General features: G+C 32.0%; 1 protein-coding gene across 2 annotated transcripts in view; it reads right to left on the reverse strand.

Moving 5' to 3' along the window:
- chp (leucine rich repeat containing G protein-coupled receptor chaoptin) overlaps positions 1-27,947 on the reverse strand; it is a 47,893-nt gene that overhangs the window by 13,764 nt on the left and 6,182 nt on the right. Inside the window, exons 4-14 of one of the 2 annotated variants that reach the window (XM_072522565.1) lie at positions 26,474-26,955; positions 24,047-24,357; positions 23,370-23,589; positions 21,742-21,966; positions 18,740-19,127; positions 10,813-11,060; positions 7,432-7,716; positions 4,748-4,942; positions 4,409-4,693; positions 2,197-2,322; positions 2,012-2,131 (exon numbers count right to left, since the gene is read on the reverse strand). In XM_072522565.1, coding sequence (XP_072378666.1) covers positions 2,012-2,131; positions 2,197-2,322; positions 4,409-4,693; positions 4,748-4,942; positions 7,432-7,716; positions 10,813-11,060; positions 18,740-19,127; positions 21,742-21,966; positions 23,370-23,589; positions 24,047-24,357; positions 26,474-26,955 — 2,885 coding nt within the window. Of the gene's footprint in view, positions 1-2,011; positions 2,132-2,196; positions 2,323-4,408; positions 4,694-4,747; positions 4,943-7,431; positions 7,717-10,812; positions 11,079-18,739; positions 19,128-21,741; positions 21,967-23,369; positions 23,590-24,046; positions 24,358-26,473; positions 26,956-27,947 lie in introns of both variants that reach the window. The other variant, XM_072522564.1, reaches the window with a different exon arrangement.

The raw sequence follows: 27,947 nt of genomic DNA on the forward strand, positions 1-27,947 counted from the left end.
AACGCAGTTTTTGTAAAATGACCTTCTCTAAATCCGAATTAAAATAGGTAGATGATGTTTATTTCTGTGATAAAGTTCACGAGTCTTTCCTTAAGGATCCTCTCGAATATTTTTTAGCCAGGGAATTTAGTAGATATGTCTGTTTATAAGTGTTGAGATCGGTCTGAAGTTTGCCCCTTTTTGGAATAAAAATTGTGTTGGCCACTTTCACGGAGATGGAAAGTATCAGAGTTTGAGAGTAGCGTTAACTATATTCATCAGATTGAGTGTATTTCTCGAATGGAAGTTGTTTAACGCATTTCTTGCAATTTTGTAAGGTCCCGGTGAATTTGAGTTAGCTATTTGGCAGTAGTTATTCAATGTTTGTTAATCCACAGGGACCATGATCGGTTGTTCATGGGGTGTCTATAAATCAAAAGGGGTTGCGAGCTGTCATTGTATGTCTCTTCTAGTGCGTACATGGAACGATTGGACAAATCTGTGATTGTTTGTGGTGGTGAATATATTTTATAGATGGGTTTTAAAGGCATCTGCCTTCTATAGATCGGAATTAATGATTTGATTATTTACCACAATCTAGGCCATCGTGTGATTCACTGTAATACTCTGCTGCGCTGCTTGTGATTGGTTCTCTTCGCATGCAAGTGTGCTGGGTCTTATTTGCGAGATTAGTTGCATGCTTTATTTCTACATTTGGATTTTGAATACCATTTCGATGCTGTTTTCGTCTAATCTGTATTCTCCGATTAGTCTGTTTGATGTACATTTTGTAGCAGCACTTACAAGGGATTTTGTATACTGCGTGTTTTTCCAATGCAATTTTTATTGTTGTGTGTGGTAAGATGGTTAAAAAAAAAATTTCTCGGTATTAAATATGGTCTCTATTTTGTGTTTTTTTAAACCTCTGCTGATTTTAGGATAGTTTTTTCAAATTGTTTTTTTCTTCTTCTATTGGGTCAAATTAGAAAGCAAAGTTACATAGGCTCTTATGAGGTGATTGTTGAGTTACTAAAGTTGCTAAGAGAAAATAAAATTAAAGTACTTTGAGACTTAGTTATCACAATTTATGACACTGATTGCTTAAGTCGATTTTCGTCACAATAATAAGTCCTGTAATTTATGTTTAAAAACTATTGCTGCAAGTAATACATAGTAGAATATACAGTATATTAAAAGAGAGTTCAATACTTAAGTGCAAAGGCATTTGACATGTCCGAGTTAACAAAATGCTAGAAATATTGAAAACAAGTGGATTGGATCATAAAGTACTACGAATAATTACAAATATATACTGGCATCAAGTGGTAACAATAAGGCTCTATACACTCAAGACAAAAATATTTAAGGAAGCCTTAATAAAGTCAACAGAATGCACTATAGTGAAAGGCGTAACCGTGGACAACATTAGATATGCCGTGGTTACCTTAGTACTGACTAACTACACTGAGGATCTTCAGTCTAATAAACAAAACAATCCAGACCTGTGATCAGTATGAATTAACTCTCAACGTTCAGAAAACAAAATATGTGATAGTTAGCAAATAAAATTACGTACAAGAGGACAGTATTAGAGTAGACGATGCAGTTATAGTCAGAATGGAGAGAAATTTGAAAAATGAGAGCTGATATCTAACCCAAAGAATTAAAAACCGAAGAGAACGGGTCCGTGCAGCATTTGTGAAAATGGAAAACGTCCTTTGTAAGCCCGATCTAATATTGATATTCAAGTTATAATAAAGAATTGTGTTTTTCGAGTAATACTTTTCAGTGGAGGAAAAGCGACATGCACGTATGCGAAAAAACTAGAGTACTTCGAAAGAGAGATGTAGGATAAAATGATGTAAAATGGACAAATATATTCGCTAAGAATTACTCAATGTAGCTTTAATACTATTTAAAAAAATACAGCTGACAACAAACAAAAACGTGCATCCGAATGAAATCAATAATAATTTCACCTCAAACAGAATTTTGGAAGAAACATAGTTAGAAACACGATGTCTATACTTACATTCAATACATTTCCTCCTAATTTCTTAAGACCTTTCCCTGTAAACGTTATATTTCTTAACTTTAAAGGTAACTCTCCAGCCATTGGTTTTTCTAAATTATCTTCAGTGGGAGCATCAACCTGTAAAGTGTCACAAATTATAATTTATTTTTTATTAATTAATTGTAGTAATTTGAAATACTTACATGAATTTCAAGATTTCTTAATCCCGTGTTAAATTGAAGTAGACTGGGAATGTTTAAATTTTTTATGTTAGGAAATTGGTCCATTTTTAAAGTTCGCAATGAATACATCTTACAAAATACCCCTGTCTAAAATATTAACTGATGTTTAATCATAATAAAAATAAAAATATGATTTTAAATAAATAGTATTAACGAATTTTGTACGGTTTTTACATAAACAAACATAATGTTTGTTTTTTTATTAAATATATTTTTAAAAAATATTTTGCAATAGTTAATATTGGGATTAATGTAAAGTGATTCACATGTATCACTCACTAAAAAAGCGGTGCAAACCCATATTCCATACCTTCCTAGGAGTTTCCTCCTTTTAGGCACGGGTGGTTGTAAGCTTATTGGCATAGACCTTTGACGTGATATTACCTTATAAAAAGAACTCCAATGATGTTAAATCACAAGATCTAGGGCACCAATTCTGATAGCACGACCAGAAAATGTCTCATATAATAAATTAATTGTTTTACTGTATGTATAAGGGCTGTATGACATATTAGATCATCTTGTTAACACCAGATGTAGTCCATACCAAGATCATCCAATTTAGGCAGAAAGATTTCGGTTGTCATGTTGGGATATCAAGCTCCCATAATAATCACCGATCGACCAGCCTCATTTTCAAAGGAGCATAATCCAATGATGTCACTAGCCCAACATCCGCATTAAAAAATGACACGTTGTGGATGCACTTTTTACAGACTCATATGTTAGTTTTAAGAACCCCACATGTGGCAATTTTGATGATTAACAAAGCCATTAAGGTGAAAATGTGCTTCACCGCTAAGGATGATTTTGCTCAAAAACTCAGCATCTACTTGTTGATGTTCAATAATTCATTCAACGAAATCTCTACGCTGTGCATGGTTATTAGGATTGAGTTCCCAATTGAATTTTGTAAGGCATGAAAATGCAGATCTTCAGTGAGTAAAAGCTGTAGAGAGCTTCTTGAAATATCAAATTCTTGTCCACGACGTCGAATTAATGTTCAAGGACTTTCACCAAAGACTATCTCACGTATTGCTTTGATATTAACATTTGTATGGATTGTTTTTGGACGACCAATATGTTATTCCTTATCAATTCATCCAGTCTACCATAATTTCAAATTAAAAAATTACGTTAAAAAAGGCGAAATTGTCTCAATATAAGAGATGACGCCATCCAGTTACTTTCGACATGGAGATCTCATAAAGAAAATATCGTCCGTTCCACTTTCCAATCAAAATCCTACTGTCAGAAATGTTCGCGCTAACCCTCGCGGTAATCTCCACGGCAACCCCCACCGAACATCACAGGAAATGCCTTCAAGAAGACAGTTTTCGGTGTAATTTTTAACGTACTAGTGTAATTAAAAAAATGCAGTTTTAAACGTTTTAGATCGTTTGTAATGTGAAATTTCATCGTTTTTTATGCATATTTTAAATGCCTAACATTTCATACTATAGCTTTTGAATATTAGCTTATAGTTATAGAAACTCTGTAGTGGCCGTTTAATGAACTGTGTATATTGTAATGATCTCATAAGGAATCATAAAAAGTGACAAAAATATCGCCACCTTATTTATTTAACACCACAAAAACTGTGAGTTTATTTGCGGCAAAATAAAAAAATTGCATACGAAAGCTCTACTATTTACCTTTAAAACGCGATTTTTGTCGATAGGACACGTGAATCAAACGATATTGCATTTTTGCCGTCAAACTTATACAAATTTAATGAGCATTGATTTCGCGCGCTCAACAGTCATTTAGAATTTTCGATCGCTTCAATCGTTGTTTCTAAGAGAACGGTTCATTCTTCGCAAAAAATGCTTATAAACGTTTTTGTTCAAAATTCTCTAAGCTGCTTTTTTTATTTTTCCCCCTGTCCGTCTGGAATTTTAGGGGAAAGCTCGGGGATAAAAGTAGTAAACTTTTTGCATCTTTTTTAGCGTCCAAAGTTGATAGTTTTGGCAAAATATAGCTTGTTTGTATGATTTTTAGGAGTTCATTGGCATTTTCGTCTCTGATGACTGGAGTAAAAAAGTAATATCGATATCGGACACATTAACCGATGTTTTGGTTACCTTATTAATTTTTACTTTTTATAAAGTTACCCTGTGTATATAATCGATCTAAAAATAGACATAACCCATAAAGAAAATATTTTTTTTACCTCTAATGTAGTGAGTTCAAGATTTTTTATGTCTAGTTCGACTAAATGATCAGCAACGCCTAGCAAACTTGTGTTACTTAGGAAGGTTACAGGATTTCCTGCGATAGAGAAATACCTCAACTCATCAAGTTGATGAGTTACTATTGGAATGGTAGTTAAATCATTGTGATCCAAGCTCAATCGCTGAAGTTTCGTTAAATTGGTTGTCATCTCTGGGGGAACTGTCGGCAATGAATTATAAGAAATTGATAGTGATATTAAATGTGGTGTTGGTAATGTTGGTACCTAGAAAAATTGGAGTAAAGTTTATAAAATATTATACGGTCAGCTTATGCTTACCTGTGACAGAGAAATGTTGTTTAACATGAGATGGTACAGAGTATATTCTAGTCCTTGAAAACTTAACCCATTTGGTTCAAACACCAGTTGGCTATTATGGCTCAAATCCAGAACAGACAATCTAGGTAATCCTTTAAATGTACCAGCATCAACTGATGCTAATCTGTTATAAGATAAATCCAAAAAATTCAAACTCTACAAATAAAATAAGAAATATATTTTTAAATATGTATTTCGAATGATCGAAAGGTACAAAGAATAATTATTATAAATTAAGAATATTGTTATGGATATTTTCAAACTTCATGAACTTTTGAACTCTAAAAATATTAACTATTTTAATTTGATACTAAATTCAGTATAAAGTATTAAACACGAGAGAAACAGAGTAAGAGTAAAAAAGAGAAACAATAAATACGTTAACTATTTTACTGCCAAAAGTACTCTGCCTTGCCATGCGAACGCACTCCAGACAATTAAATGTTTTTCGTAATGTCGGATTTCTCTCAAGAAATTTCGTACTATCTGTAATATTATTCGTGAATTTAATTAGAACAACTAAGATTAGCAGTTATTACATATTTATTATTATATTTAGTATTTTTATTTTTAGTTTGTTACATTTTAAATGTAATATTAAAGATTATTTGTAAAGTACCAGAACAGAGAAAGGTGGTGGGGCCAATGAAGGGCCTGTGAAAGTGAGCAGACTTAAATTTAAACGATCCAAATAATATGTTCAAGCGCTTCATGCTCCTACCTCACGTCTTCGTACCTCGCGAAAAATCAGTTATTCGGAGAGAACGTGCAAATGCTGTAACTCCTGAATAACCCCCACCAAGGGGGGTTTGAAAGGATATGAAGAGGTTGCAGGAAAAAACTAACATCACGCGTAATGATTGTAACTAATCATCAGATGTGATGCACACAATTTGACCTGGGGCAGTACAAACACCAATGAAAGCGGTAAGTCATTACTACAGTTTTTTATAAAATTTAATGTACAACCTTTGTTATTTTACAACGAAAAAAGTAATTGAAATATTACTGGCCACAACTCACGAGGCTAGAACTGTTACAAAATAATATTTGTTAGACGAGGTATACTGAGAATTGGTAAAGAAACAGAACGAATCACCATTATACAAACAAGAAAACTGGAATACCTGAGCCACGTAATGAGAGGACCAAATTATGAATGTTTGAGACTCATATTACAGGGAAATATTTAAGAAAGAGCTTGCTTTCGCAGAAATTCTTGCTTAAAGGGTCTACGGGAATAGTATCAATGCTGATCTATTGATTTGTTTAGAGCATTCATTGGGCGAAAGGCTTATAATCAGTGACAGTATGAGCATTAAGCTGAACTCTTCACATAATGGCCCTACACCATCTATAAGATAGAGGATTGATTACGTTCTAGAAAACCAAGAGGTAATGTTGGCTGCATTTCTTGATATAGAGGGAACATTCGACAACACCTACGAAGCAATCATAAGGTCGATTTGTCTAAAAGGAATAGGCAAAACGAGTTGCAGTTCGGTAGACTTCATACTAGGCAGCTGTGTGATCTACGCAACGTTACTAGGTGTAGTATACTGATGTTGTGCTGATACTACAGTATCAGCACAAGTAACCAAAGACTGTCCGTAGGGGGGGTTTAATTTTCTCTCTTACAAAATCTTGTCATGGAGGGGCTGATAGCTAGACTTAGCAATGATAGGCATTATATCTTGGGCTATGCGGATGACCTGGTCATTCTACCATACGGTAGCATGCTGTGACTGTAGTTACAGAATGGAATTCAAATTAGAGCTTAATATGGTCCACAAGAAGTACAACATAATCAAATTTGTCAGAAGGAGAAATTAAGAGGGATTGGATCGTCTAAGGCTAAATTAGCCGATATGTCTAAATCTGGTGAGTGAAGTAAAGTATCTTGGGATAAAATTAGATTCAACGCTTACTTTAAACCAGCAAATAGAACGATTAAGAGTGGTAACTAGGTTAATGGTAGTTAGACGCACTTATGAAAAAATATGGGGTTTGAAACCAGATATGTTATAATGGATTTATAATAACAAATAGGTGTCAGTGGTATGGTGGCCAAATGTGCATTAAAAAAGTTGCTATTTTAAAAATAAGCACCATGCAAAGGCTTTCTTGTTACGGAATCACAGGGAGCATCTCTATAAGGGGCACACCAATGGCAGCTATGAAGGATTTACTGGACCCCTCTCCTTTACACATAGTAATAAGAGGCGAGAATGGGATATTCTGCAAGAAAATATACCTAAACAACGTACGGGTTAGATAGGACATCGTAACATCATAAATGGAATTAAAGATATCGAATGGATGACAATTTCTGACCATATTGTACTTAGACATATGCCTAAAATACCTTTACAAGTGGGCATTTGCCCATGAGAGGTACAAGGCATAGGAAACACTCGACTTAGACTGAAGAGTGATGCCTGATACAGAGAAGGGTCTAAAACTGGTGGAGTGAAAGAAATTTCAGCATTCGGCTAAAAAAATAGATTAACTAAATAATAATATATTTTTAGATCCGGTCATTAAAACCTAGCGCAATCATTTTGGCATGAAAAATAAACAGGAGTAATGAAAAATAAATGCTTTCTAAAAAAATCGCATTAGTTAGAATAATTCGTACTACTTACTCTGAACCTTGTCAGCAGGCCTCCATGCGATAAAGAAGATATACTATTCCAAGACAGATCAAGTTCGCACACCGTTATGGCAGTAGAAACAGACATGCTGTTTAAGGGCAGTTTGCTTAGCATATTGTGTGATAGATCTAACCTCTCGAGACCTTCTTCGCGGAATAGGTTGTCTGGCAGCGCTCGTAGTCGATTATGAGACAAATCCACGATTCTTAAGTTGCTTAAAAATCTGAATAAATCATTTGCTACATCTGCAATTTTGTTGTGCGATGCTAGTAGGACCTAAAATTAAAAATAATTGTTTTTTAATAGATTTTAAATTAGTGATTATAAATGTAATCTTTTAACGAATAGAATTTTTGAAATAAATCACAAAAAATATAATTTTGTAATCGTAGAATTTAATGTAGAAATTCCAAAATAAAGTAGCTTCAAACTCATAAAATATAGTAATCGTATATGTTAGTACGGTTTACAAAAAAAAAGAACTCAAAAATTAGATGTTAGAAAACTGAAAGAAGCTAATATATTAACAAGCTGATAAAAAACAAACTCCAACAGAAAATATACAAAAACTTTGATAAATTAGATACTAACACCTACGAGATAAATCAACAATTAGAAACATTAAAGAACTGCCTCCTCGTTACATGCAAAGGAAAATTAAAAGAACCGATAAGAAAGAGATACAACTGGATGACCAACGAAATACTCGGCAGGATGGACCAAAGAAGACAAGCCAAGAACAAAGACAGTCACAATTACAAAATCATTAACAATGAAAGCAGAAAAATGATAAGAGAGGCAAAACAAACTTACTATGAGGAAAAATGTAAAAAGACAGATATTCAGAACAAATACGACCTATTCAACCTACTACCTATTTAGTGCCTACATAAAAAGGTTAAAGAAATGGCAGGACTGCAAAAAAAAACTACAATACAAATCTTTTAGATGAAAATGGAAATACTATCAGAACGACTGACCAAAAGCTAACACGATGGAAAGAATATATGGAAGAGCTCTTCGACGACGAAAGAGGAAACCTACAAGACATATATTTCGGGGACAGAGAAACAAGTATAAAAATTACAGAAAAGGGAGAAATATTGTATGCACTAAAGAACACCAGAAACGGAAAAAGCCCGGGGCCAGATCAACTGCCTATTGATATCCTTAAAATAATAGAAAATGAGTACATGGATGTCCTCTTAAAGCTCTTTAATGAAATTTATCAGTCGGTGGACATACCCAAGGAATGGTTAACCTTAACATTTATTTGTCTTCCAAAAAAGAAAAATGCTAGAGAATGCACTGACCACCGCACCATAAGCCTGATGTCTCACGCACTTAAAATGTTTTTAAAGATCATCCATAACCGCATTTACCAAATACTTCATATGGATATTGGAGAAACCCAATTTGGATTCCGTAGAGGCGTAGGCACCCGTGAAACTCTCTTTACATTTAAGGTACTAATCCAGAGATACTTGGATGTGAACCACGATATGTACGTCTGTGTCATAAATTACAACTAGGCTTTCGGTAAAGTCCGCCACAAAGAGCTAATGGACGCCCTCAAAGCAAAACAATTACAATACTGTTTATACCAAATCTATATTATAAACAGCAGGCACACATACGCATTAATGAACACACATCAGAAGAGTTCGAAATTAAAAGAGGAGTGCGACAAGGGTGTGTATTGTCACCACTACTATTCAATGCATACTCTAAAGAAATTATGAAAAGAGCTCTTGAGAGAGAAACAGCAGGAATAAAGGTCAATGGAACACCAATTAACAACATTAGATATGCGAACGATACTATCATAATAGCAGACAACCTCCAAGACCTACAAAAGCTAATGAACAAGATAGTTGAGTATGGAAAAGGATATGGATTATTAATAAACATCAAGAAAACTAAATTTATGAGGATATCAAAAACCCAAAATAATGATGAAAGCCCGACAATTAACGGTAAAACTTTAAAACAAGTTGAAAGTCACAATTATCTTGGCACAGTAATTAATCACACAAACAATTACTCCAAATAAATCAAAGCTTGAATAGAGAAAGCACGAACAAACTTCAATAAAATGAAAAAGGTACTTTGTGCAAGACAACTGAAATTAGGCTTGAGAGCTGGCAAGGTGTTATATTTTCTCGACTCTGCTTTACGGGATAGAAGCATGGACACTTAACGCATTGACTACTAAAAAGTTGGAAGCACTTGAACTGTTGGTGTATAGAAGAATCATGAAGATATCATGGTAAGAGCATGTAACAAACAACGAAGTCATGACAAGAGTCAACAAAAGAACGCAAATATTGGAAACCATCAAGACAGGAAAGCTGCAATACCTGGGAAATGTTATGCATAATAAAAGATACAACATACTTCAATTAATTTGTACAAGAAAAAGTCCTGGGCAAGAGAAGTGTAGGAAGGAGAAGAATCTCATGATTGCGTAACTTGAGGGAATGGTACGCATGCACATCAATCGAACTATTTACAGCGGCAGAATCTAAGATCAAAATATGGCCATGATGATTGTCAACCTCCGTCGCGGAAATGGAATGTAAAGAAGATGAAGTACACGTTAGCATTTAAGAGATAAAAAAAGGAATATCCACGAATATTGTAATGTCATAGACACCAAAGCAATTGAACGTAGCCTAATTCTTTACTCAACTCAATTGATATTTTACAAATTGCAATTACCTGCATTAATTCCGTAACCATTTTTTCTTTAAAATCCCTCTTTAAATAGTTATACAAAAAAGTAGAGGACTATAAACAATATAAAACAATCTTCAGGACCAACCATTTTGGTCCAACGACCATCGAACTCAATTAATATTGAGGGAATGTTTAGATTTAAAAAAGTTTTATTATCTATATCTAAACACTTTTTGTATTGGCATTCTAAAGAATAACTTAAACTGAATTGTCAAAGTAAAGAATAAAGTTTAGTATAACCAAAGATACCAACAGTTGGTCATCTTTGGTCAGACCCACACATGGTCATCGTTTCGAGTAAGGGACAGTCGACAGTATGTTTCTTTTGGGTTAATATAAAATTATCGTCTTTATGTCGTTTCAATTTTACCTTTCACATTTAAAACGTAATACAAAGATTTTTACACCTTTCAAACTGGCTATTTGCAAATGTTTAAATATTCGCTGATGATCTGATAAGATTGAAAATAATTTAATAAAAATTGTCATTTTTTTGGATATTATCATTATTTTAGTAATTTTAAAAATACACCATTTACACCAGATTCTTTATTGTAAGTTTTTTTATCAATAAAACTGTAAAAATCTCAAAGTTAAATCTTCGACACATTTAAATAAGCCAATTTTACTTACCTGTAGTTTTTTCGTGTTTCTAAACATGTCAAAATCCATCTCATACATTCCATTATGCGAGATATCCAGCCATTGTAAGTGCCTCAAGCTTCCGAACACATCCCTGCTGGCGTTCAAAAGATTGTTATGTGACAGATAAAGATGCGTCAATGACAATTCAACGGGCCTGAAGAATTGTTTAGAAATCGCAGAAATGTTATTGTACGACAAATCCAAAAGCTTGATGTTGGAATGAACACTTCCGATGCCTTCACAAAAAGAACAGACTATTTCAGATTTAGATATATTAAAAAATAAAGATACTTAAACTAAAAAGGGTTCCTTGAACATTTTTTTTATATAATAATATATAAATATTATAGGATTTTTATAATTTGTATATTAATTTTAATAAAACACAAAAATTAAAAAAAATTAAATACTATTTATATACTAATATATAACTAGTATTCTGAATCGAATATAATGTATCCTAAATTATATAAAATTGTAAGTGGATTTACTTGCCAATGCTATTTATTTTAACAATTACCTAACAACTCCAGATTAATTTCATTTGACGTAAAAAATCTTTTTTTTTCACACCAAAACATTTTTTACAGGAAATCACCGAGGAAAAATTCAATGTAGAATCTCTGTGGAATGACTCTACAAGAGAAATGAACCAAAGAAGGCTAGCACAAAAGGTAAAGGGAAAACAAATAGACGACATCGAAGATATATAAACGCGATCTGGGAGAAAATTAAAATTAACATTGAAGAAGCAGCAAAAGAAGCTTTATGAAAACGCAAAGTCATACTGAACAAAAGAAAAAATTACAATACACCATGGTGCAGAAAAGAAATAAACGAAAAATGTAAAGAGAAACGAGAGGCCTACACGAAGTACAAAACATCAAATACTCCAGAATCCAGAGACGAAGAAAAAGACCTAACAACTCCAGATTAATTTTATTTGACGTAAAAAATTTTTTTCTAGTATTACTCCTATAAAAACTTTTGTTCTAGTAAAAAACCTTTTAGTTCATAATATTACAATGCCAATCATTACATCTGAAATTTTACATTTTTTTGAAATAATGGGAGAACCATTGAATTTAATAATCAAATATATCTGAATAACAGTGCAGGATTTAAAATAAGTAATTCTCTAAGCCCATTGCTATCAGATATTTTTATTATGGATTGTCTGGAAAGTAAGATTTCAAAACATCCCGTATTCAAACAGTTTTTATATCGGTGGAGATACGTAGACGATGTACTGGCACGGAATAATAAACAATCAAAATGCCTACTCTGTTTGAAAAAAATAAGTACGCGCATCTCGTTCGCGCAGAGGGAATCAGCCATGTTTTAAACGGAACCAGTGCTGTTCGATGACATTTTATCTGATGTGCATGGAAAAATTATCTATCTATCTTTACAGATTTTGCTGTCCAATTTTGAACATAAGCCTCCTCTTCCTTCTTCCACGTCTCTCTATTGTAGGCAGTTTGTATCTACTTCGGGCCTGCGTGTTTCTTCAAGTTATCTGACCTTTTCATTTGTAGCCTTTCTCTTTTTCGTTTGTAACTATATGGTCTCCAGTGTATAATCATCTTATTCCATCTGCCGTCTTTCTGTCTTATGGTATGTCCAGCAAACTTCCACTTAAGTTTTGCTATCTGCAATAATACATCGGTCACTTTTGTTTTGTTGCGGATCCAAGTATTTCTTTTCTTGTCTGATAGCCTGATGTTCAGTATTTGCCGTTACATGGCTCTTAGGGTCTTTGCTATTTTTTCCATGTTTTCCTTTGTAAACGTCCAAGTTTGAAAACCGTAGGTGAGAACAGGAAGTATACATTGGTTGAAGACTCTTGTTTTTAATTACTGGGGGTATTTTCTATTTTTTAGTATATAGGAAAGTTTTCCGAAGGATACTCAAGCCAACCGTATCCTTCTCTTTATTTCTCCGGTCTGATTTTCTTTATTTAATTTAACTAGTTGTCCCAAATATACATATTCTTTTACTTGTTCTATAGTTGTTTGTGCAATTGTAATTATTAATTCTTCTGGTTGGTTGGTTATAATTTTCGTTTTATTATAATTCATTTGTAGACCTATTTTTGTTGATTCGCTATTTAATTTATCGATCATATTTTGTAATTTTTTCCTTTTATCTGTTATTAATACAATGTCGTCTGCATATCTCAAGTGATTCAAGTATTGGCCATTTATGTTTATACCCCGTTTTTCCCATTGTAATTTCCTTATAACGTCTTCCAAAGCTTGATTAAATAGTTTGGGTGATATAGTGTCACTCTATCTGACTCCTCGCCGTATCTTAAAGGGCACCGTTTGTTCAACTATTTTGATGGATGTTGTTGCTTGATCATATATATTGGAAATTAAGTCCGTATATCTATAGTCTATTCTCCCATTTTGTAAAGACTTCTTTTCTGCCCAATGTTCCACCTTATCGAGTGCTTTTTCAAAGTCTACAAATGCCATATACATTGGGATTTAATATTAGTTCGCCTTTTCATTTATTATTTTTATCGTAAGCAGATGGTCGCTTGTACTGAATCCTTTTCTAAAAACGACTTGCTCTCTTGACTGGTAATTGTCTAACTTAGTTGTTAATCTAGATAGAAAAATTAATCCGGTTTAATTTATTTACGGCAACTGTAGGCATATTATGCACTATTTTATTCGTACTTTTAGTTGAAGAATAAAATAATTTATTTCAAATGTACTAAATTATTAATCTCTAAAAATTGAAATTACGGTCATGGCGTAGCTTATCACAAATTTCGAGTCGATTTCGAGTTCGAAAATTTGAGTCTATGTTTTCGTTTAAAATATGGCGATCGCGTGCTGACAAACTTCAAAGGCGGCATCTGAGAGCGGGCATTCTGATTGTTATTTTTTATTCTGTGGTACTGGTATGTTTTACAGGAACTAACCGGCAACTTGACCAATTCTTATCGTATAATAAATCACTCCTTAGTCATATTGAATTTACTAAAGAAACAAATCAGAATCAATCCATACATTTTCTAAATTTAAAATTTATCGGGCTTAAAAACAAACATGAGTTTTCCGTATTTTATAAACCTACCCATACTGACACGACTATACACAATTCATCATCCCATCCTACAAAACATACCGTCCCTACCACTTCCAACCATCGAATGTGAAAAATCGGGTTTTTCAGATTCGATACCTTATCCTTGCATTAGAAGTGATACACCTTATAGCAAAATATCGAAATTGTAGCTGGATAAGGAACGCGGGAAATATTTTGTTTAAACTATCGAATATGAACATTTTGTCATTTGTTTTGGTCAAGATATCGAATATAGTATAAACTGACGAAAATGGAATATTCAATACTTTTGTTTTGTATAAATATAACTATAGGCATATTTGTATAATGCAAAATGACATATGTGTCACATTTATGAAATTTGACCTTTAATATAAAAAAATACCTTTGCAAAATTTGTGTCACTTATGATGGTAGTCCAGATGACGAAAACGTTTTAAACGTGAATCCCATCACAAACACCTCGAAAAAAAAGATGCAACGAGAAAAAAAAGGGATGAAGATAAAAAGTCGGCTTTTGAGAATAGGAAAATATTAGCATTTAATTTCGATCTGCAATCTGTTTTGTCAACGCCTAAAGGAGCCGCAGGACCTTTTTTTATGTGAGATAACTTGCCATTTATAATTTGACCATTTATAATTTAGGAGACGGGAGCGTCCAGTGTTTCTTATGGAATGATCGAGGGAAAACGCGGTAGTACTGAAATTGCTGCATAAATATTTAAATACATCATGTCTTACCCTGATATTGAACATGTCAAAATGGTGTCCGACAATTGCGGTGGACAAACAGAACAAACATTTGTCACCCAAATTTAAAAACAATTGACCATGTGTTTTTTGTATCGGGTCACTCAGAAATGGAATGCGATTCTGTTCATTCAAAAATTGAATTTAAGTAAAAAAAATCTCCTGTATACATCCTTGAGGAATGGGCATAAATCATAAGACTTGCACGCACTAAGCCATGCCCGTTTGAAGTGAAATACCTACTTCATGACGACAAATAAAACCAAAGAACAAACAAAAACGATATGAAAAAGAAAATGAAGTAAAAGATGAAGAGCAAACAAGTAATGGAAATACTAATTTTAAATATAGTGATGGTATATTTGGTATATAGGCAAAAAATAGTATAAACCCCGTTAAAGCATACGAAGAAAGGCTCCCAATCATGGATGTGAAGAAAAAACTTGTCACTATGTGAACAAAACTTAATACCTAGGCCATACCAACAATATTACCAATCTTTACCAACATCTAGTACTGTCAAAGATTGTCTTCCAGAACCTGACGCAACTGAAGACAATGATAACGTTTAATTCAAAATTTAAAACTTTTAATTTACCATTATTTTACCACAATTGAGAGTCATGACTGAGTACTTGAGGTATCTACAGGGCGTAAAGTTCCATAATTAATGTATTGTGATTAGTTTTATCTTTTATGTTTTTTACGTTTCTAATTACATTAATTTTCTAGTAAGACATACCTTCATAAAAATACTTTTATTAATTTCTTTAAACATAATTTTTCCATTTTATTCTACAACTTCAATTTTTAATTAAATGATTTGTAATAAACTTTGTAAGACCAATAAAATTATTTTACTTTTCCTTCTTTTCAATTAAGAATATGAATGTGTTAAAATTAGACCAATATGAACTGTCGAAAATGCCACATTTGCAATTTTGAAACATTGCGCCAAATGAATGTGTTAAAATTATATCAATATGAACTGTCAAAAAGGCCACATTTGCAATTTTGAAACATTGGACCAAAACAAATCGTTGATTAACACAAAAAGCAAAGTAACGAATGTGATGTTTTGGAAAGATAAAAACCGTAAGCAGTTTAATTTTTTTATCAATCTAAAAGGATTAAAAATTAAATATAAAAAACATAAAATTTTTTCCATTTGTCAAGACGCTGATTTAGGATTCTCTAAAAAAGAGCTTTCTCTCCTAAAAAGTACCACTTTTTACATTTGATAGTTGGAAATGGTAGGGACGATATATTGGTAGCCTACCATAGCCTGTAACATAGATTAATATAAATTTTCATGTCAAAAAAAAACATCGAGATAAAATTAAATGTCATTAAGCAAATAGCAGTAAACAATGAGTACAACGAACAAACAATTTTGAATCAAAAACTACACAAGAAAGCCCTGAAATAAGTATTTCCACCACCAGAGAAAAACCTAGTAGCTTCTGCTCGATTAAATATACAGGGAAATATCAGCAAAAATGGCCAAACACATATAAAAGAAAGAAATAACACTAGCTTTTAGAACAAACAACAACTTAGGGAAATATATTAGGGAAAGGACAAAAAGCGCCAAAAGAAAAAACACAGAGTTGTATACGAACTTAAATGTGGTGACTGCAAAAAACTTACATCAGTCAAACGGGTAGAACTATTAACAAACGTATAGCAGAACACAAAAGAGCTTTCAATAGTCACAAGAATAGCAGAACACAAAAGAGATTTCAATAATCTGCTAAAACAGCTGTAGTGAAAATAAATTATAATACATTCTGTAAAAGTTTTAAAAATAAAAGTTTTCATTATTTTATTGTTAGATAAAATAAATTTCCATCAAGTACCGGTTTAACCGTAATCCATCACTTATTTATATGTGACTTGGAATATACATTTATGTCACAATTTTGAAGATTGACGGAATAACCTTGAAAAATACTAATTAACTGGTCATTTATAAGGACACAAACTCACAAAATAATGTCTTAAATTTAACTCTGGCTTAGGTAGCCTAAATTTCTGTTAATGTTCAAGAAATCCTGATATTTGTGCGTTTGGACAGATTTTGAGCATATCCTATTCATTAATATTTTGTTTGGTGGGATATGATTTAAATGTTCAGCCAATGTACATGTACTGAAATAAATTATCATACCTTCAATAATTCCACGATTTTTGATCTAAATAAAAATTATTTCCTTAATAATATGCCACACTCAATTTCAAGCATTTCAAGCACTCCTTTGAAAAGTTTATGTAATTGAACCTGCATCATTTAGAACTAAAAAACATACACTCACCTATACCTAGGCTATCAAGGCTAAATAAATAAACTTGATGGCAAAGTTGGTCGCTATACCTATGATTGCTGGGTATGTGTATTTTAATAATAGAAAAAAGTAAAAACTTAGAAAAAGTCATTTAAAGAAAAAAGAAAACTAATTATAAGCGACAACTTTTTGTGCTGTTGTCAAATTTTGTTACATCACAATACCACATTGCCTCGCTCTGTACGTACATATATCTAGGTTGTTTATCATTACTTATATACAAATATACCGGAGTAGAGTATAAAATTAATTCCGAACGATTAGTTCGGGGGCCTTAGAAAGGCTTACTATTTATATCTACTATCAAGCAGTTTTACATTGTTTTCTGAAAACAACTTTAAATCTGTTTTGTTTGCAGTAGTAGGAATCAAACACACATCATTTAAAATCACTGGTGCTTACTTTATCCAAAGCTACCGAAGCGATAAAAAAACTCCACAGAGAAAAAGTCCAAATTATTTTTCGGTCACTAGATTGCCACATAAACAATTAATAAACCTTTCAAATACTAGTTTGTAGTCGTTATACTTACATTAACATAATAAAAAGACGATATAGAATGTTGATATAGAATATGAACAAAAAGTTAAGATTTGTCATCTTGAAATTCCTGCCTTTAAGCTAGGCGTCCACTTCCACTTCTTTTCTATCTTTTAGGTGGCTTTTCTTTTGCTCTTCTGCCATACATGTTAAAGGGATCCATATCTAAAGCGCTCGTTGGAAAAGTTTCATCATTCTTTCTCCCGCGTGACTACTTTGACCTAACCTAACCCATCGAAGTATCTTAAGTCTAGAGAATTCTAAGATAGGTAATTTTTGAGAAATTGACACAGTTCATCCAGATCTCAATGCTTAGAATTTTCCCATTTTTCCATTTTCCTATTTTCGTTAATCTTCCTTAAAATTTTTTTCTTTAATTTTAAATTTTTTTTATATTTTTTGCTATCATTCATGTTTTACATCTATGGCACACTAATCATGGTTTTAAAAACCTAAGTGTTTGATTTCTGGCAGGCTGGTTTGGAACATAAGTCAGTCGAGGAGAAGGATTTTGTTGTCATTGTTTTTTTTTTAATATCTGCTTCTTTCCTTTGCTGTATATATTTATTTCTTGTCCAATATCTAAGTTAGCTCTTTTATAATTGAAATGCAGTTGGATAATAAAAATTGCACAGCATGCTAATTTAAACTAAATAGTATGAACAGGAAAATACACTACAAAGTATATATGAGATTCTAATATTTAGAAATAAAGCAACTGAAGATAATTTCATGCAATATTAGAAATATATCCAAATATAAAAAAATACCAAGAAAAATCATACGAAGATATTTTATAGAAAAAGAATATTATAAGTAAAAATGAACAAAATCAAGAATGCAAGTTACAGAACAAGATTTTCGCTAAAATTACCAAAGAAAAAGATAAAGGAAAGTAAAATAAGCTAATATAGCCATGTAAAGATTAAAAAGTAAGGTATTATTACAAAAAGCTGGTATACAAGAGATATAACACAAAGCGAGGTATCCAAAAGAAATTTTGTTGTGGCAAAATATAAAAAGAAAATTAATTATTAAATTCTCCTTACATACAGTACTTTGGTCAGAAAAGATTTTCCAAACAATTAAAGATTATCATTTAAGAAAACTTTGGTTAAATTATTTTATCTTAAAAGCTAAAATCCCCAATAAGGTTTAGGTATAGTTAAATTTAATAATTTTCTTATGGTCACTCTCACCTGCACCTTCGAAAGTACTTGGTACATTAACCAATAACTCAGTTAAACTGTTATGGCTAACATTAACGCAAAATATAGACAATGTTCCCACTTGATCGAACATTGTAAACTCAAAAGTTTTTATTTTGTTATAAGACATATCTAGATCCTCCAGTTCCGGTAGATTTTGGAACGTTTCCAAAGAGATCGATGATATTTTGTTGCCTTTCAGGTTGAGTCGTTTGATATTTTCCAAGTTCATAAAGGCTCTTCTTTCCAAAGATTCTATTTTGTTGTCATCTAAGAGCAGTTGTTGAAGTTTTGGTAAGTGGACGAAGGTGTGTTGACTGATAGTCTTTAGGGAATTGAACGATAAATATATTTCTTCTAGTTCTTCGTGGATATCTCCCTAAAATGATAAAAGAAAATAGTCATTAAAGACAAGATACAATACACAGAGTATTATTATTTCAAAATGATCGTTCGCCATTGTATAATTCTTGTTAATAAATATAAATATATAAAATAATGAGAACCGGAAGTAATGCGTTGCGAGTATTTTAAAATACAATACATGAGAATTTAGGAAAGAGAAGGGCATTCAACAATAAAGCATTTTCTTTATTCTTTAAGGCTAATGGTAAAAGGTTAGATTATTATATTTACTATTAAATTAAATTTATCAACGTAATTATGAAGAAAAACAAAAATATTATTAAAAATCAATCACTGAAGATGGTAAAAGAAAGAGTGACATAAACAAAGAAAGTAAGAAGCAGCCTAATAATTCTTTTAATAAAATTAAAAGCAGTAAGCAATAAAGGCGGTAAGAGATGCGAAAAAAAAATCCTAGGAAGAATTTGGAAAGAGCTTAAATGAAGGTTAAAACATGACACTAAATCCTTTTGGAGTAAGATCAAAGCATTAAAAGGGCATTAGGAGAACAGAAATAAATAGTATAGAAGATAGAAATTACAAGATACACCATAAACAACACAAAATAGTGGAACGTCCGGAAAGAGTATTATAGGTGTAAATTTAAACTAGAAGAAACAAGACTTAACTCAAGTGACACATCAAGCTCAAGGAAAGAAGAGAACAGGACATGTATATTAGAGAATAATGAAATCGAAGCAACAAAAAGAATTAGAAAAGAAAACGCTGGAGAGGATGATAGAATAAAACCAGAGATGATAAATGGATGGGCAAGGAAGCCGTAGACTGTCCAGATCTTCAATTAGGTAAGTAATTTATTATAAAAATTATATATATAAAATAAAAAAATAAAATAAATATAATTTATTATATTATATTTATTATAAAATTGATCACCGTAAATAAAGCGATAGGAAAGGACCAACAGTATTTTCAAGAGAAAAAGGAAAATTTCGAACTAAAACGTAAAATATTTTTTTTGGAAAGCAATATTAAGAAGTAAGAGAAATGTATATGAAAATAAAAAAGTAGAGAGAGTGATCCACAGTGAGGCATGTTCCACAGTGAGACAATGCATTTTTTGAGAACATGTCAACAGCGCTTTGCATGCTATCCCCACCATAAGTTTCTCTCAACACGTAGAGTTTACCAGCAAATCTTAGCTGGTCCTGATAGTATGATTTTTGCTCCCGAAAGTAATTATATTGTTTCTCACATCAATTGATATTATTCGGTTTTCTATTGAGTTAGTACTTTGATATTGATGGTAGTAAAGCTTAGGTATTTTTGCATGTAATTATGTAGCGATATTATTTTTATTTTATCAAATTTAGAAAAAATATCACACTTTCGTGAAATTGTACCTCTGGGGTACATTGTGACAATCCTTATTGGGGCAGACTGAGACGCGTCTTACTGTACCCCATCGAAGACGCTAGTTGGATAATAAAAACTTATACTATTTGTGTCTTTTTTTTGTAGATCATGGAATCAAGGAGTTGAAAAAGAAAGACTAACAACTTCTTTTTCTGACAGTCAAATGAGGGAAGCCGTGGAATTAGTCATAAAAGAAGGGTTTTCATTGTGAAAAGCAGCACATCTGAAGAGGAAATCATTTCAGACTTTAGCAAGATCAATTGTAAAGGCAATGAGGATCGATTAGGTTTAGCTTCAAATATTTAAAATGTTTCAATTAACAATAATCTTTTTATTTCAGATACGTGAAAAGACAAAGAAATAACCCTGATACCGAAGTTAAAATGAGACCTTTTGGTACACTGCGGCTTCGCTTGGTTATGCACATCCAACACTTTTGATGATGTTAAGGCTGATTTTCTATGATCTTAGGCATAAATCAGGCTGAATTTAACCAATAACTTGGGTTGTGTTAGCTCTGAGGGTTGCTATAGTTTGTGACTTATTCACATGGCCTGCGATTTAAGAAAACCTCACAAGAAAAATTATGAAATGTCCAAATGGTACTATCTCGGTTAAAAGTTTATATCATCTTTCTGCCAGATGATCATGTCTTCCAAATGATTCTACAGAATATCCAATATGGCATAAACTGTGTGGTATATTGCGCCATCTTATTGAAACCACGTACCATTATTATCGTCTATACCATTAAATTAAGCCAAAAGAAGTTAGATGTCATCGACCTATAGCGCAGTTGACGATGAAGGTCTGGCCAATAGCGTTATCCATGAAATATAAACCGATGATGATTAACTCAACACTACAGGCTTTACATTTCCAACAGAAAAAAAGTTGGTAGTTTTCAATTATAACTAAACAACCTTATATTATACTGAAGCTATTTTGTTGTAGCATTTTAAAGTAATCACTTCGGAAATCGTGCTCAAAATACAAACATTAATGTTTGTAAAGCAACTAGTATGATAAAATCTTAAAAAATTATATTAAAGTTAGTTTGGATATATATTGGTATAATTATGTGATTTCTATTCTATTATTATACAACTATAGTCAATACAATTATATAAACTATAGATATTTCGTTGAGAACCTTTATAGGTTGATGTACTAAATAAATAAATAAAATATTTCAGTTTGTCATATTTTACCTGAAAAGTTCCTTTGTGAATAACATCGATAGTATTATCTTGAAGCTCCAACTTTTGTAATTGGCGCAAAGAGTGGAAGGAAGTATCTGGCATCATTTTAAGCTTGTTGTTGCTCAAATCTAGTTCCTTTAAATTCGTGAGGACTTTAATTGCATCCGTTGGCATATTAGTTAACGATGAAGAAAGACCGTGAGATATTTTCAAATGGGTCAAAGAGTGATCAATCTGAAAGATATATAACATACTGTGTATCAAATATAGGTGGTCAAATATAGTGGTCTAAACTTGTTTAAACATTGATTGAAAGCTGGTGTTTATATTGATTTTAGTATAAATCTATTACGTCAGAACGATTTACAAAATAGTAGATAAATTGAAACAATTGGTAAAAAACTTTTGATTTTTAAACTTAGGTAAAATCAAGTAGAAATTACTTTTTAGGTTTGATTTTTTATTTATTAAAAAGTATTGATTGAGATTATGCAAGTCATTGTTATAATGGAATCTTTAGTCTATTGACATTATAATCAAATCACCAGACTTAGCGTCTGATAAGTCAGTTCTGGTGTGGCGGTCTGAGCATTTGCCGATTGCGCAATATGTAGGTGTGCATGTGTGAATGTGTATTTTGAGTATGTGCATATGACTTGTGTATTATATTCTTTTAACAAATTTACAGTTAATGGTATAGCTTCATATATCTCTTATAGCACGTGTATCATGTTCTTATTTGATCCGCTGGTATTTATTTGGTTACAGTTCATTCATACGTGTCCTAGTTTCCTATATATTCATAAGAAATTTCCTAGTAGTAATTGGAACGATCCGAGTCGGAGATAAAAACTACCTCATTCACTCTGTCTTGAGTAACCTACTCAGTTTAGGACTGTTTTCTCCTGTGCAAACTAAGACCCGCTTATTGGACTCTTTTGCAAAACCAAAACTTCTATCTTTCGTAAGACTATGAATATTCATACCTAAAATCTTTTTTCTTAAGACAACCCAGGAAAGGTAAAATCTTGAAACAGTCTCCCGCATGATTGAAGTCGTTGAAAGACTCCTTTATCAGTCCAGGTTTATTATGAATAAAAAACATTAATCCGTTTCTTAGGCGTATTATTGTTTCTCCTAAAACAGTATAGTTTCAGAATTTAGGGTTTTTTTATAACTTTGTATTTTAGTGATGGACCTTTCACGGTTGGTACTTGCTTACAGAAAATGGTTATCTTGTTTAATAATCGCATTGTTGATTAAGTAGTACGCATATCACCTTTTAGTCACCACACATGATCCAGCTCTGGTTATTAAATTTGACTTTTTTTAAACAAATCTAATATATATAATTTCTCTTTTAAATCTTCAAATTTGCATTGAAACGTGTTTATTTCCGTTATACAGAGGAAATTGCTTTGCGACTTCTTTTTAAAGAGTTAATAAAAAAATCTAGTCTGAATTATACTTAATCTTAGTACAAAATTTATGACATCATAACAATAAACATTAAGATGAACGTACATCTTAAAAAAATATTAGACGACACCTTTTTCTCGGTACCTGTACTGGTAGAACGAAAAATAAAAAGTAATTGTCGACCTAAGACAAGAAAAAAATTATTAATAACTACTTACATCAGTAAAAGCATTATTTTCAATTGTTCCAATAGCATTTTCAGATAAATCTATTGCTTTTAAGCCATGTACGTGTTGAAAAGCATTGTTTTTAATAGTTTGAAGATTGGCAAAGTTAATTTTTAGTTCTTCCAAGTCAATTCCAAATTCCAAAAAGTTGTCAGCGGATAAGGTTGGCTGTGTTAGTCTTGATATCGACAAACTTCTTAGACTACGCAATCTGAAAATAGAAAAATATGCTGGTTCGTTAAAAATGATAAATATATTGCTGATATATATTTATTGACATAATAAAATTATTAAACCTTATACATATACATAGACTATAAGTATAATGAATGTATAGGTGAATGTAAGACTAAGTAAGAAAGGGTGGCTTGCAATTTTATTATTACTTCTTTTGACTGAATTTGATTTCACGTTTAAAGCTTCTACCCAGTCGCTCTGATAAGTCCTTCTAGGACGAAATACTTACAAGCAAATATACAGAGGTACTATACGTGAAATTAAATCTAACCTGTCTTTTCTATATCTTTATTTACTCGTATTTTAAAAATAAGAAACATAATTATTATTTCGTGCTGTAAAAATATGTTGTGCTGTAAACATACCTAGTGTTACAGTTTACCTTTTCAAAATATGTAATAATATTTTAGAATCTTCTTTCTGTACATTACCTTCTGAGATCTTGAAGAGAGATCGGAACATTATCATTGCCGCTTAGATCCAAGTTGTACAAAGTAAATTGAAATCCATTAAAATCTTCAATAGCATTTAATTTTTGCAAAGTATTATCCCTCAACGATAGAGACCTTAACAATTGGAATGGATGAAAAACAGCTTCTGGTAAGAGAGAAATATTGTTGCCTGACAGATCTAAAATTTCTAAGTATTTTTCTAAACCTTCAAATGCCGCTGGATTAATTTGTGTCAAACCACAGCTCCGCAAATATAGTTCTTTGATTTTTGCTTGTCGAAATGCATTTTCCTAAAAGAACAACAATATTAAGTATAAACACATATAAATCAGATCTCTACTATTTACAAAAATTAGTTTCCCAAAACGTTTTTGTCAAAAATTTTTATTTAATCTATAAGGGTTCTAAGGGTTATAATTTAGTAAGAAATGATTTTTTAGACTCTGCAACATGTGGCAATAAGAAACATAGATAATAGAATAATAATGGAATTGTGGGGCGTATCAATTTTAATAAAATAAAATAAACAGTAAATATGAACCTTTAATAAAATATGGCAAAGATAATGAGAGGACGATTTATCTATTATAGCCTTTAAAGTGTTTGCGGGTTTTCGATCATACTGTTGAGTTATTGAAGTGAAATTTAGGTATTTGTTAAAATTGGTTAAATTTTTTTCTGAAGTTGTTCTTTTCCTCCAACATAAGCAGAGAACCAACCTTCTATATTTGTTGATATTTTACAACTAACTATTAAAAAACCGTTTTATTGAGAAGTCGTAGAATAAAACAATAAAAAATGCAGGTATGTAAAAGAAGCTCGGACATAGTTTTCGTGGTACCTCATATATTAGGTAAATAATATTTCTTACAATATATACAAAAGAATCTGATTTTTTAAATGTTTCATGTTCATTTATTCATGTTTTCCTTAAATAAAAACATCAAAATTGAGTAAATAATAAAATACGAGATACAAAAATACTAAAAAATACTATCCAAAGTATATCCAAATAATAAAAAAGATAAACTATCAAAAACTTGAAAAAAAAAGTAACAAAAAAACCAGAATGGATTTAGTTATAGAATAAAACGGACCAAGTATACATGAAGAGAGATCATGTGAGAACAATGAAGGAAGACAGACCACCGAGGATTGACTATATTAGGAAATGTCTAGGACCAGCAGCTATTGATAACAATAGGGAGGAGCAGTAAATCATAACACGTTAAACGCAGGATCATGGATGGCCCAAGACTGAGTATTAAGTTTTTGGAAGAACTAATGAGGACTTACACAGATGCTCCTTAAATATGGCTAGATGCAACATACCTGTATTTATTTAAACTACTAATAAGAATATTATAATATCGGAAATTCATGATTGTAACAAAGAAGCTATACACCAATGTGAATTTAACCATAAATAATCAGCCAGTTGAAAGAGTTACGTCCTACAAATATTTAGAGGTTTGCTTCACTGATTCTAATGACCAGACAAGAGAAATCAAGAGGCCAATAGAGATAGCGAGACAATCGTTTGTCAAAATAAAAAAGTTCCTATGCAGCCGGGACATAAATATAAACTTAAGAAGGAGAATGTTAAGGTGCTATGTTTTCTCCGTTCTGCTGTACGGCATGGAAGCCTGGACACTGAAAAAGTTAAACATCGAAAACATTAAGGCATTCGAGATGTGGTGTTACAGGAGAATGTGGAAAATACCATGGACAGAAAGAGTAACAAATCAAGATATTCTGGTGAAGATAGGGAAGGAATGCGAAGTTATAAAAACCATACAAACAAAAAAACTGGAATATCTGGGCCACATAATGAGAGGAGAAAAGTACTCTCTGATTAAACTCATAATCCAAGGAAAAATCTCGGGAAAGAAAAATGTGGGACGTAGGAGGATTTCCTGGTTGCGAAATTTAAGGTAGTGGTATGGGTGCAGTTCAATACAGTTGTTCAGAGCTGCAGCCAAAAAAGTAAAAATTGCTGTGATGGTAGTCAACCTCCGATAGGCGACGGTACTGCAAGAAGAAGAAGAATATCGGAAACTTTGTAGCTATAACAATTGTAAAAGGTAGTTATAAAAACCACTGCTATATATACACTGTTATAATAAAACAAAGAACAAGGACAAAGAAAACCATAAAAGCTATAAAACAAAGAAACGTGTACCTTAAAAAAAGTCAGAAACAAAAATATAAAATTAAAAAAAAACTGCTGGCTTAAGTTCGGTAAAAGTATATATTAAATTATTTTTGTTGAAAGTTATACTTTACCATAAAAAAAATTATTATTTTATTTGCTGCAAAGGTAGCGAGAAAAAGAAGTAAAATTATCTTTCATACAAATATGTTAAAGACTACGATATTTTACTGAATTATAGTATATTAACTTACTTCTAAATTGGTTATAGGATTTCCATCCAAATAAGTTCTATTCAATACATTAAAGTACTGAAATGACATTGGTTCCAGAACTGAAATTTGGTTGTAATCTAGCCTGAAAGTGTCTAAATTTAACTGATAGTTTAGATTAATCTGCACACCAGGTTCTGTTGCAGGCTCCATTTTATTGATTCTATTAAAGCTTAAATCTAGTGTTTTTAAAAGTCTCAAAGGTTGAAGGGCTTGATACGGTATGGAACTAAGTTGATTATCAGCGAGAATCAAATAAGCTAGTCTTCCTAGACCGTCTCTAAAAACAGAAGGATCGAGTTCCCTCAAATTGTTGCCTCTTAAGTCTATTGTGTCCAAATTTGGCAGTCCCGAGAAAGTATCTATAGGTATGTGGTTGATGTCGTTATCTGCTAGTACTAGAACTTCTAAAGAATGCTCGATGCCTCTCCAGTTTTCAGGAGATATTTTATTGATATCGTTTCCTAAAAATATTATATTCATTACGTATGTTAATAACTTTTTATCTATTATTACGATAAACACCATTTACTGCTCCATCCTTAATAGTGAGTATGATATAATAACTCGTGAGATTCCGCCATCGTCACTGAACAAAGAAGGATTTTCTAATGTGTATGTGAACATTGTGAGATATATTTATGAGTATTAACGAGTCTAGGTAAGGTAAGTGTAGTTGATGCAAAGACATAACTTACATGTGACAGAATGATTACATAACGATCAGTGCGTAATATTTATTCTAATTAGTATTGAACCAGAGGAAAAGAAAAATTGAAGGTGGCATTATGTAGTGCTTAAATTATATAATAACTTAATGATGATAATATTTAGGTAATGCAAGAAACAACTGGAATGGTATTAGAGCAATGCTTAGGAAGTGAAAACAAGCTACTAAAAAATGATCTAACGCTCAATGTACCGAAAGCAGAGTATTTGGAATATTTATTTAAAGGTGGATTTAAAAAAAATATATGATAATTTTTAATGGTGGAATGATTGTAAGAAGCAATAGTTTCAATTATTTGCAATGTGCATTAGGGAAAAACGACGTCATCGAAGTAGTGGACGAATTTGTATACTTGGGAGCGTTCGAACACTAAAATAATACTGCCGCAGAGATAAACCGCAGAATTTGTACGACCCACAAATGCTATTTTGTGTTCAGTCCTGGCATATGGTTTAAAGACTTGTACTCTAAAAACTACTAATAAAAACATATTAAGATTTTTCCAGAGAAAAGTACCAAGGCGAATTTATAGAGCGGTGAATAATGCTGGAGTATGTAGAAGACGATACAACTTCGAATTTTGTAGAATATACCAGAAACCTGATATCGTAAAACACATTAAGATAGAACGCCTGAGGTGGATAGGGCATGTAATGCGGATAGAACAAAATGATCCAGTTAAAAAAAACGTTCGTAGACCCATTCGTCAGAGAAGAGCAAGACCCA

This window comes from Diabrotica undecimpunctata, chromosome 2, assembly GCF_040954645.1.
Source record: "Diabrotica undecimpunctata isolate CICGRU chromosome 2, icDiaUnde3, whole genome shotgun sequence".
Lineage (NCBI taxonomy): Eukaryota > Metazoa > Arthropoda > Insecta > Coleoptera > Chrysomelidae > Diabrotica > Diabrotica undecimpunctata.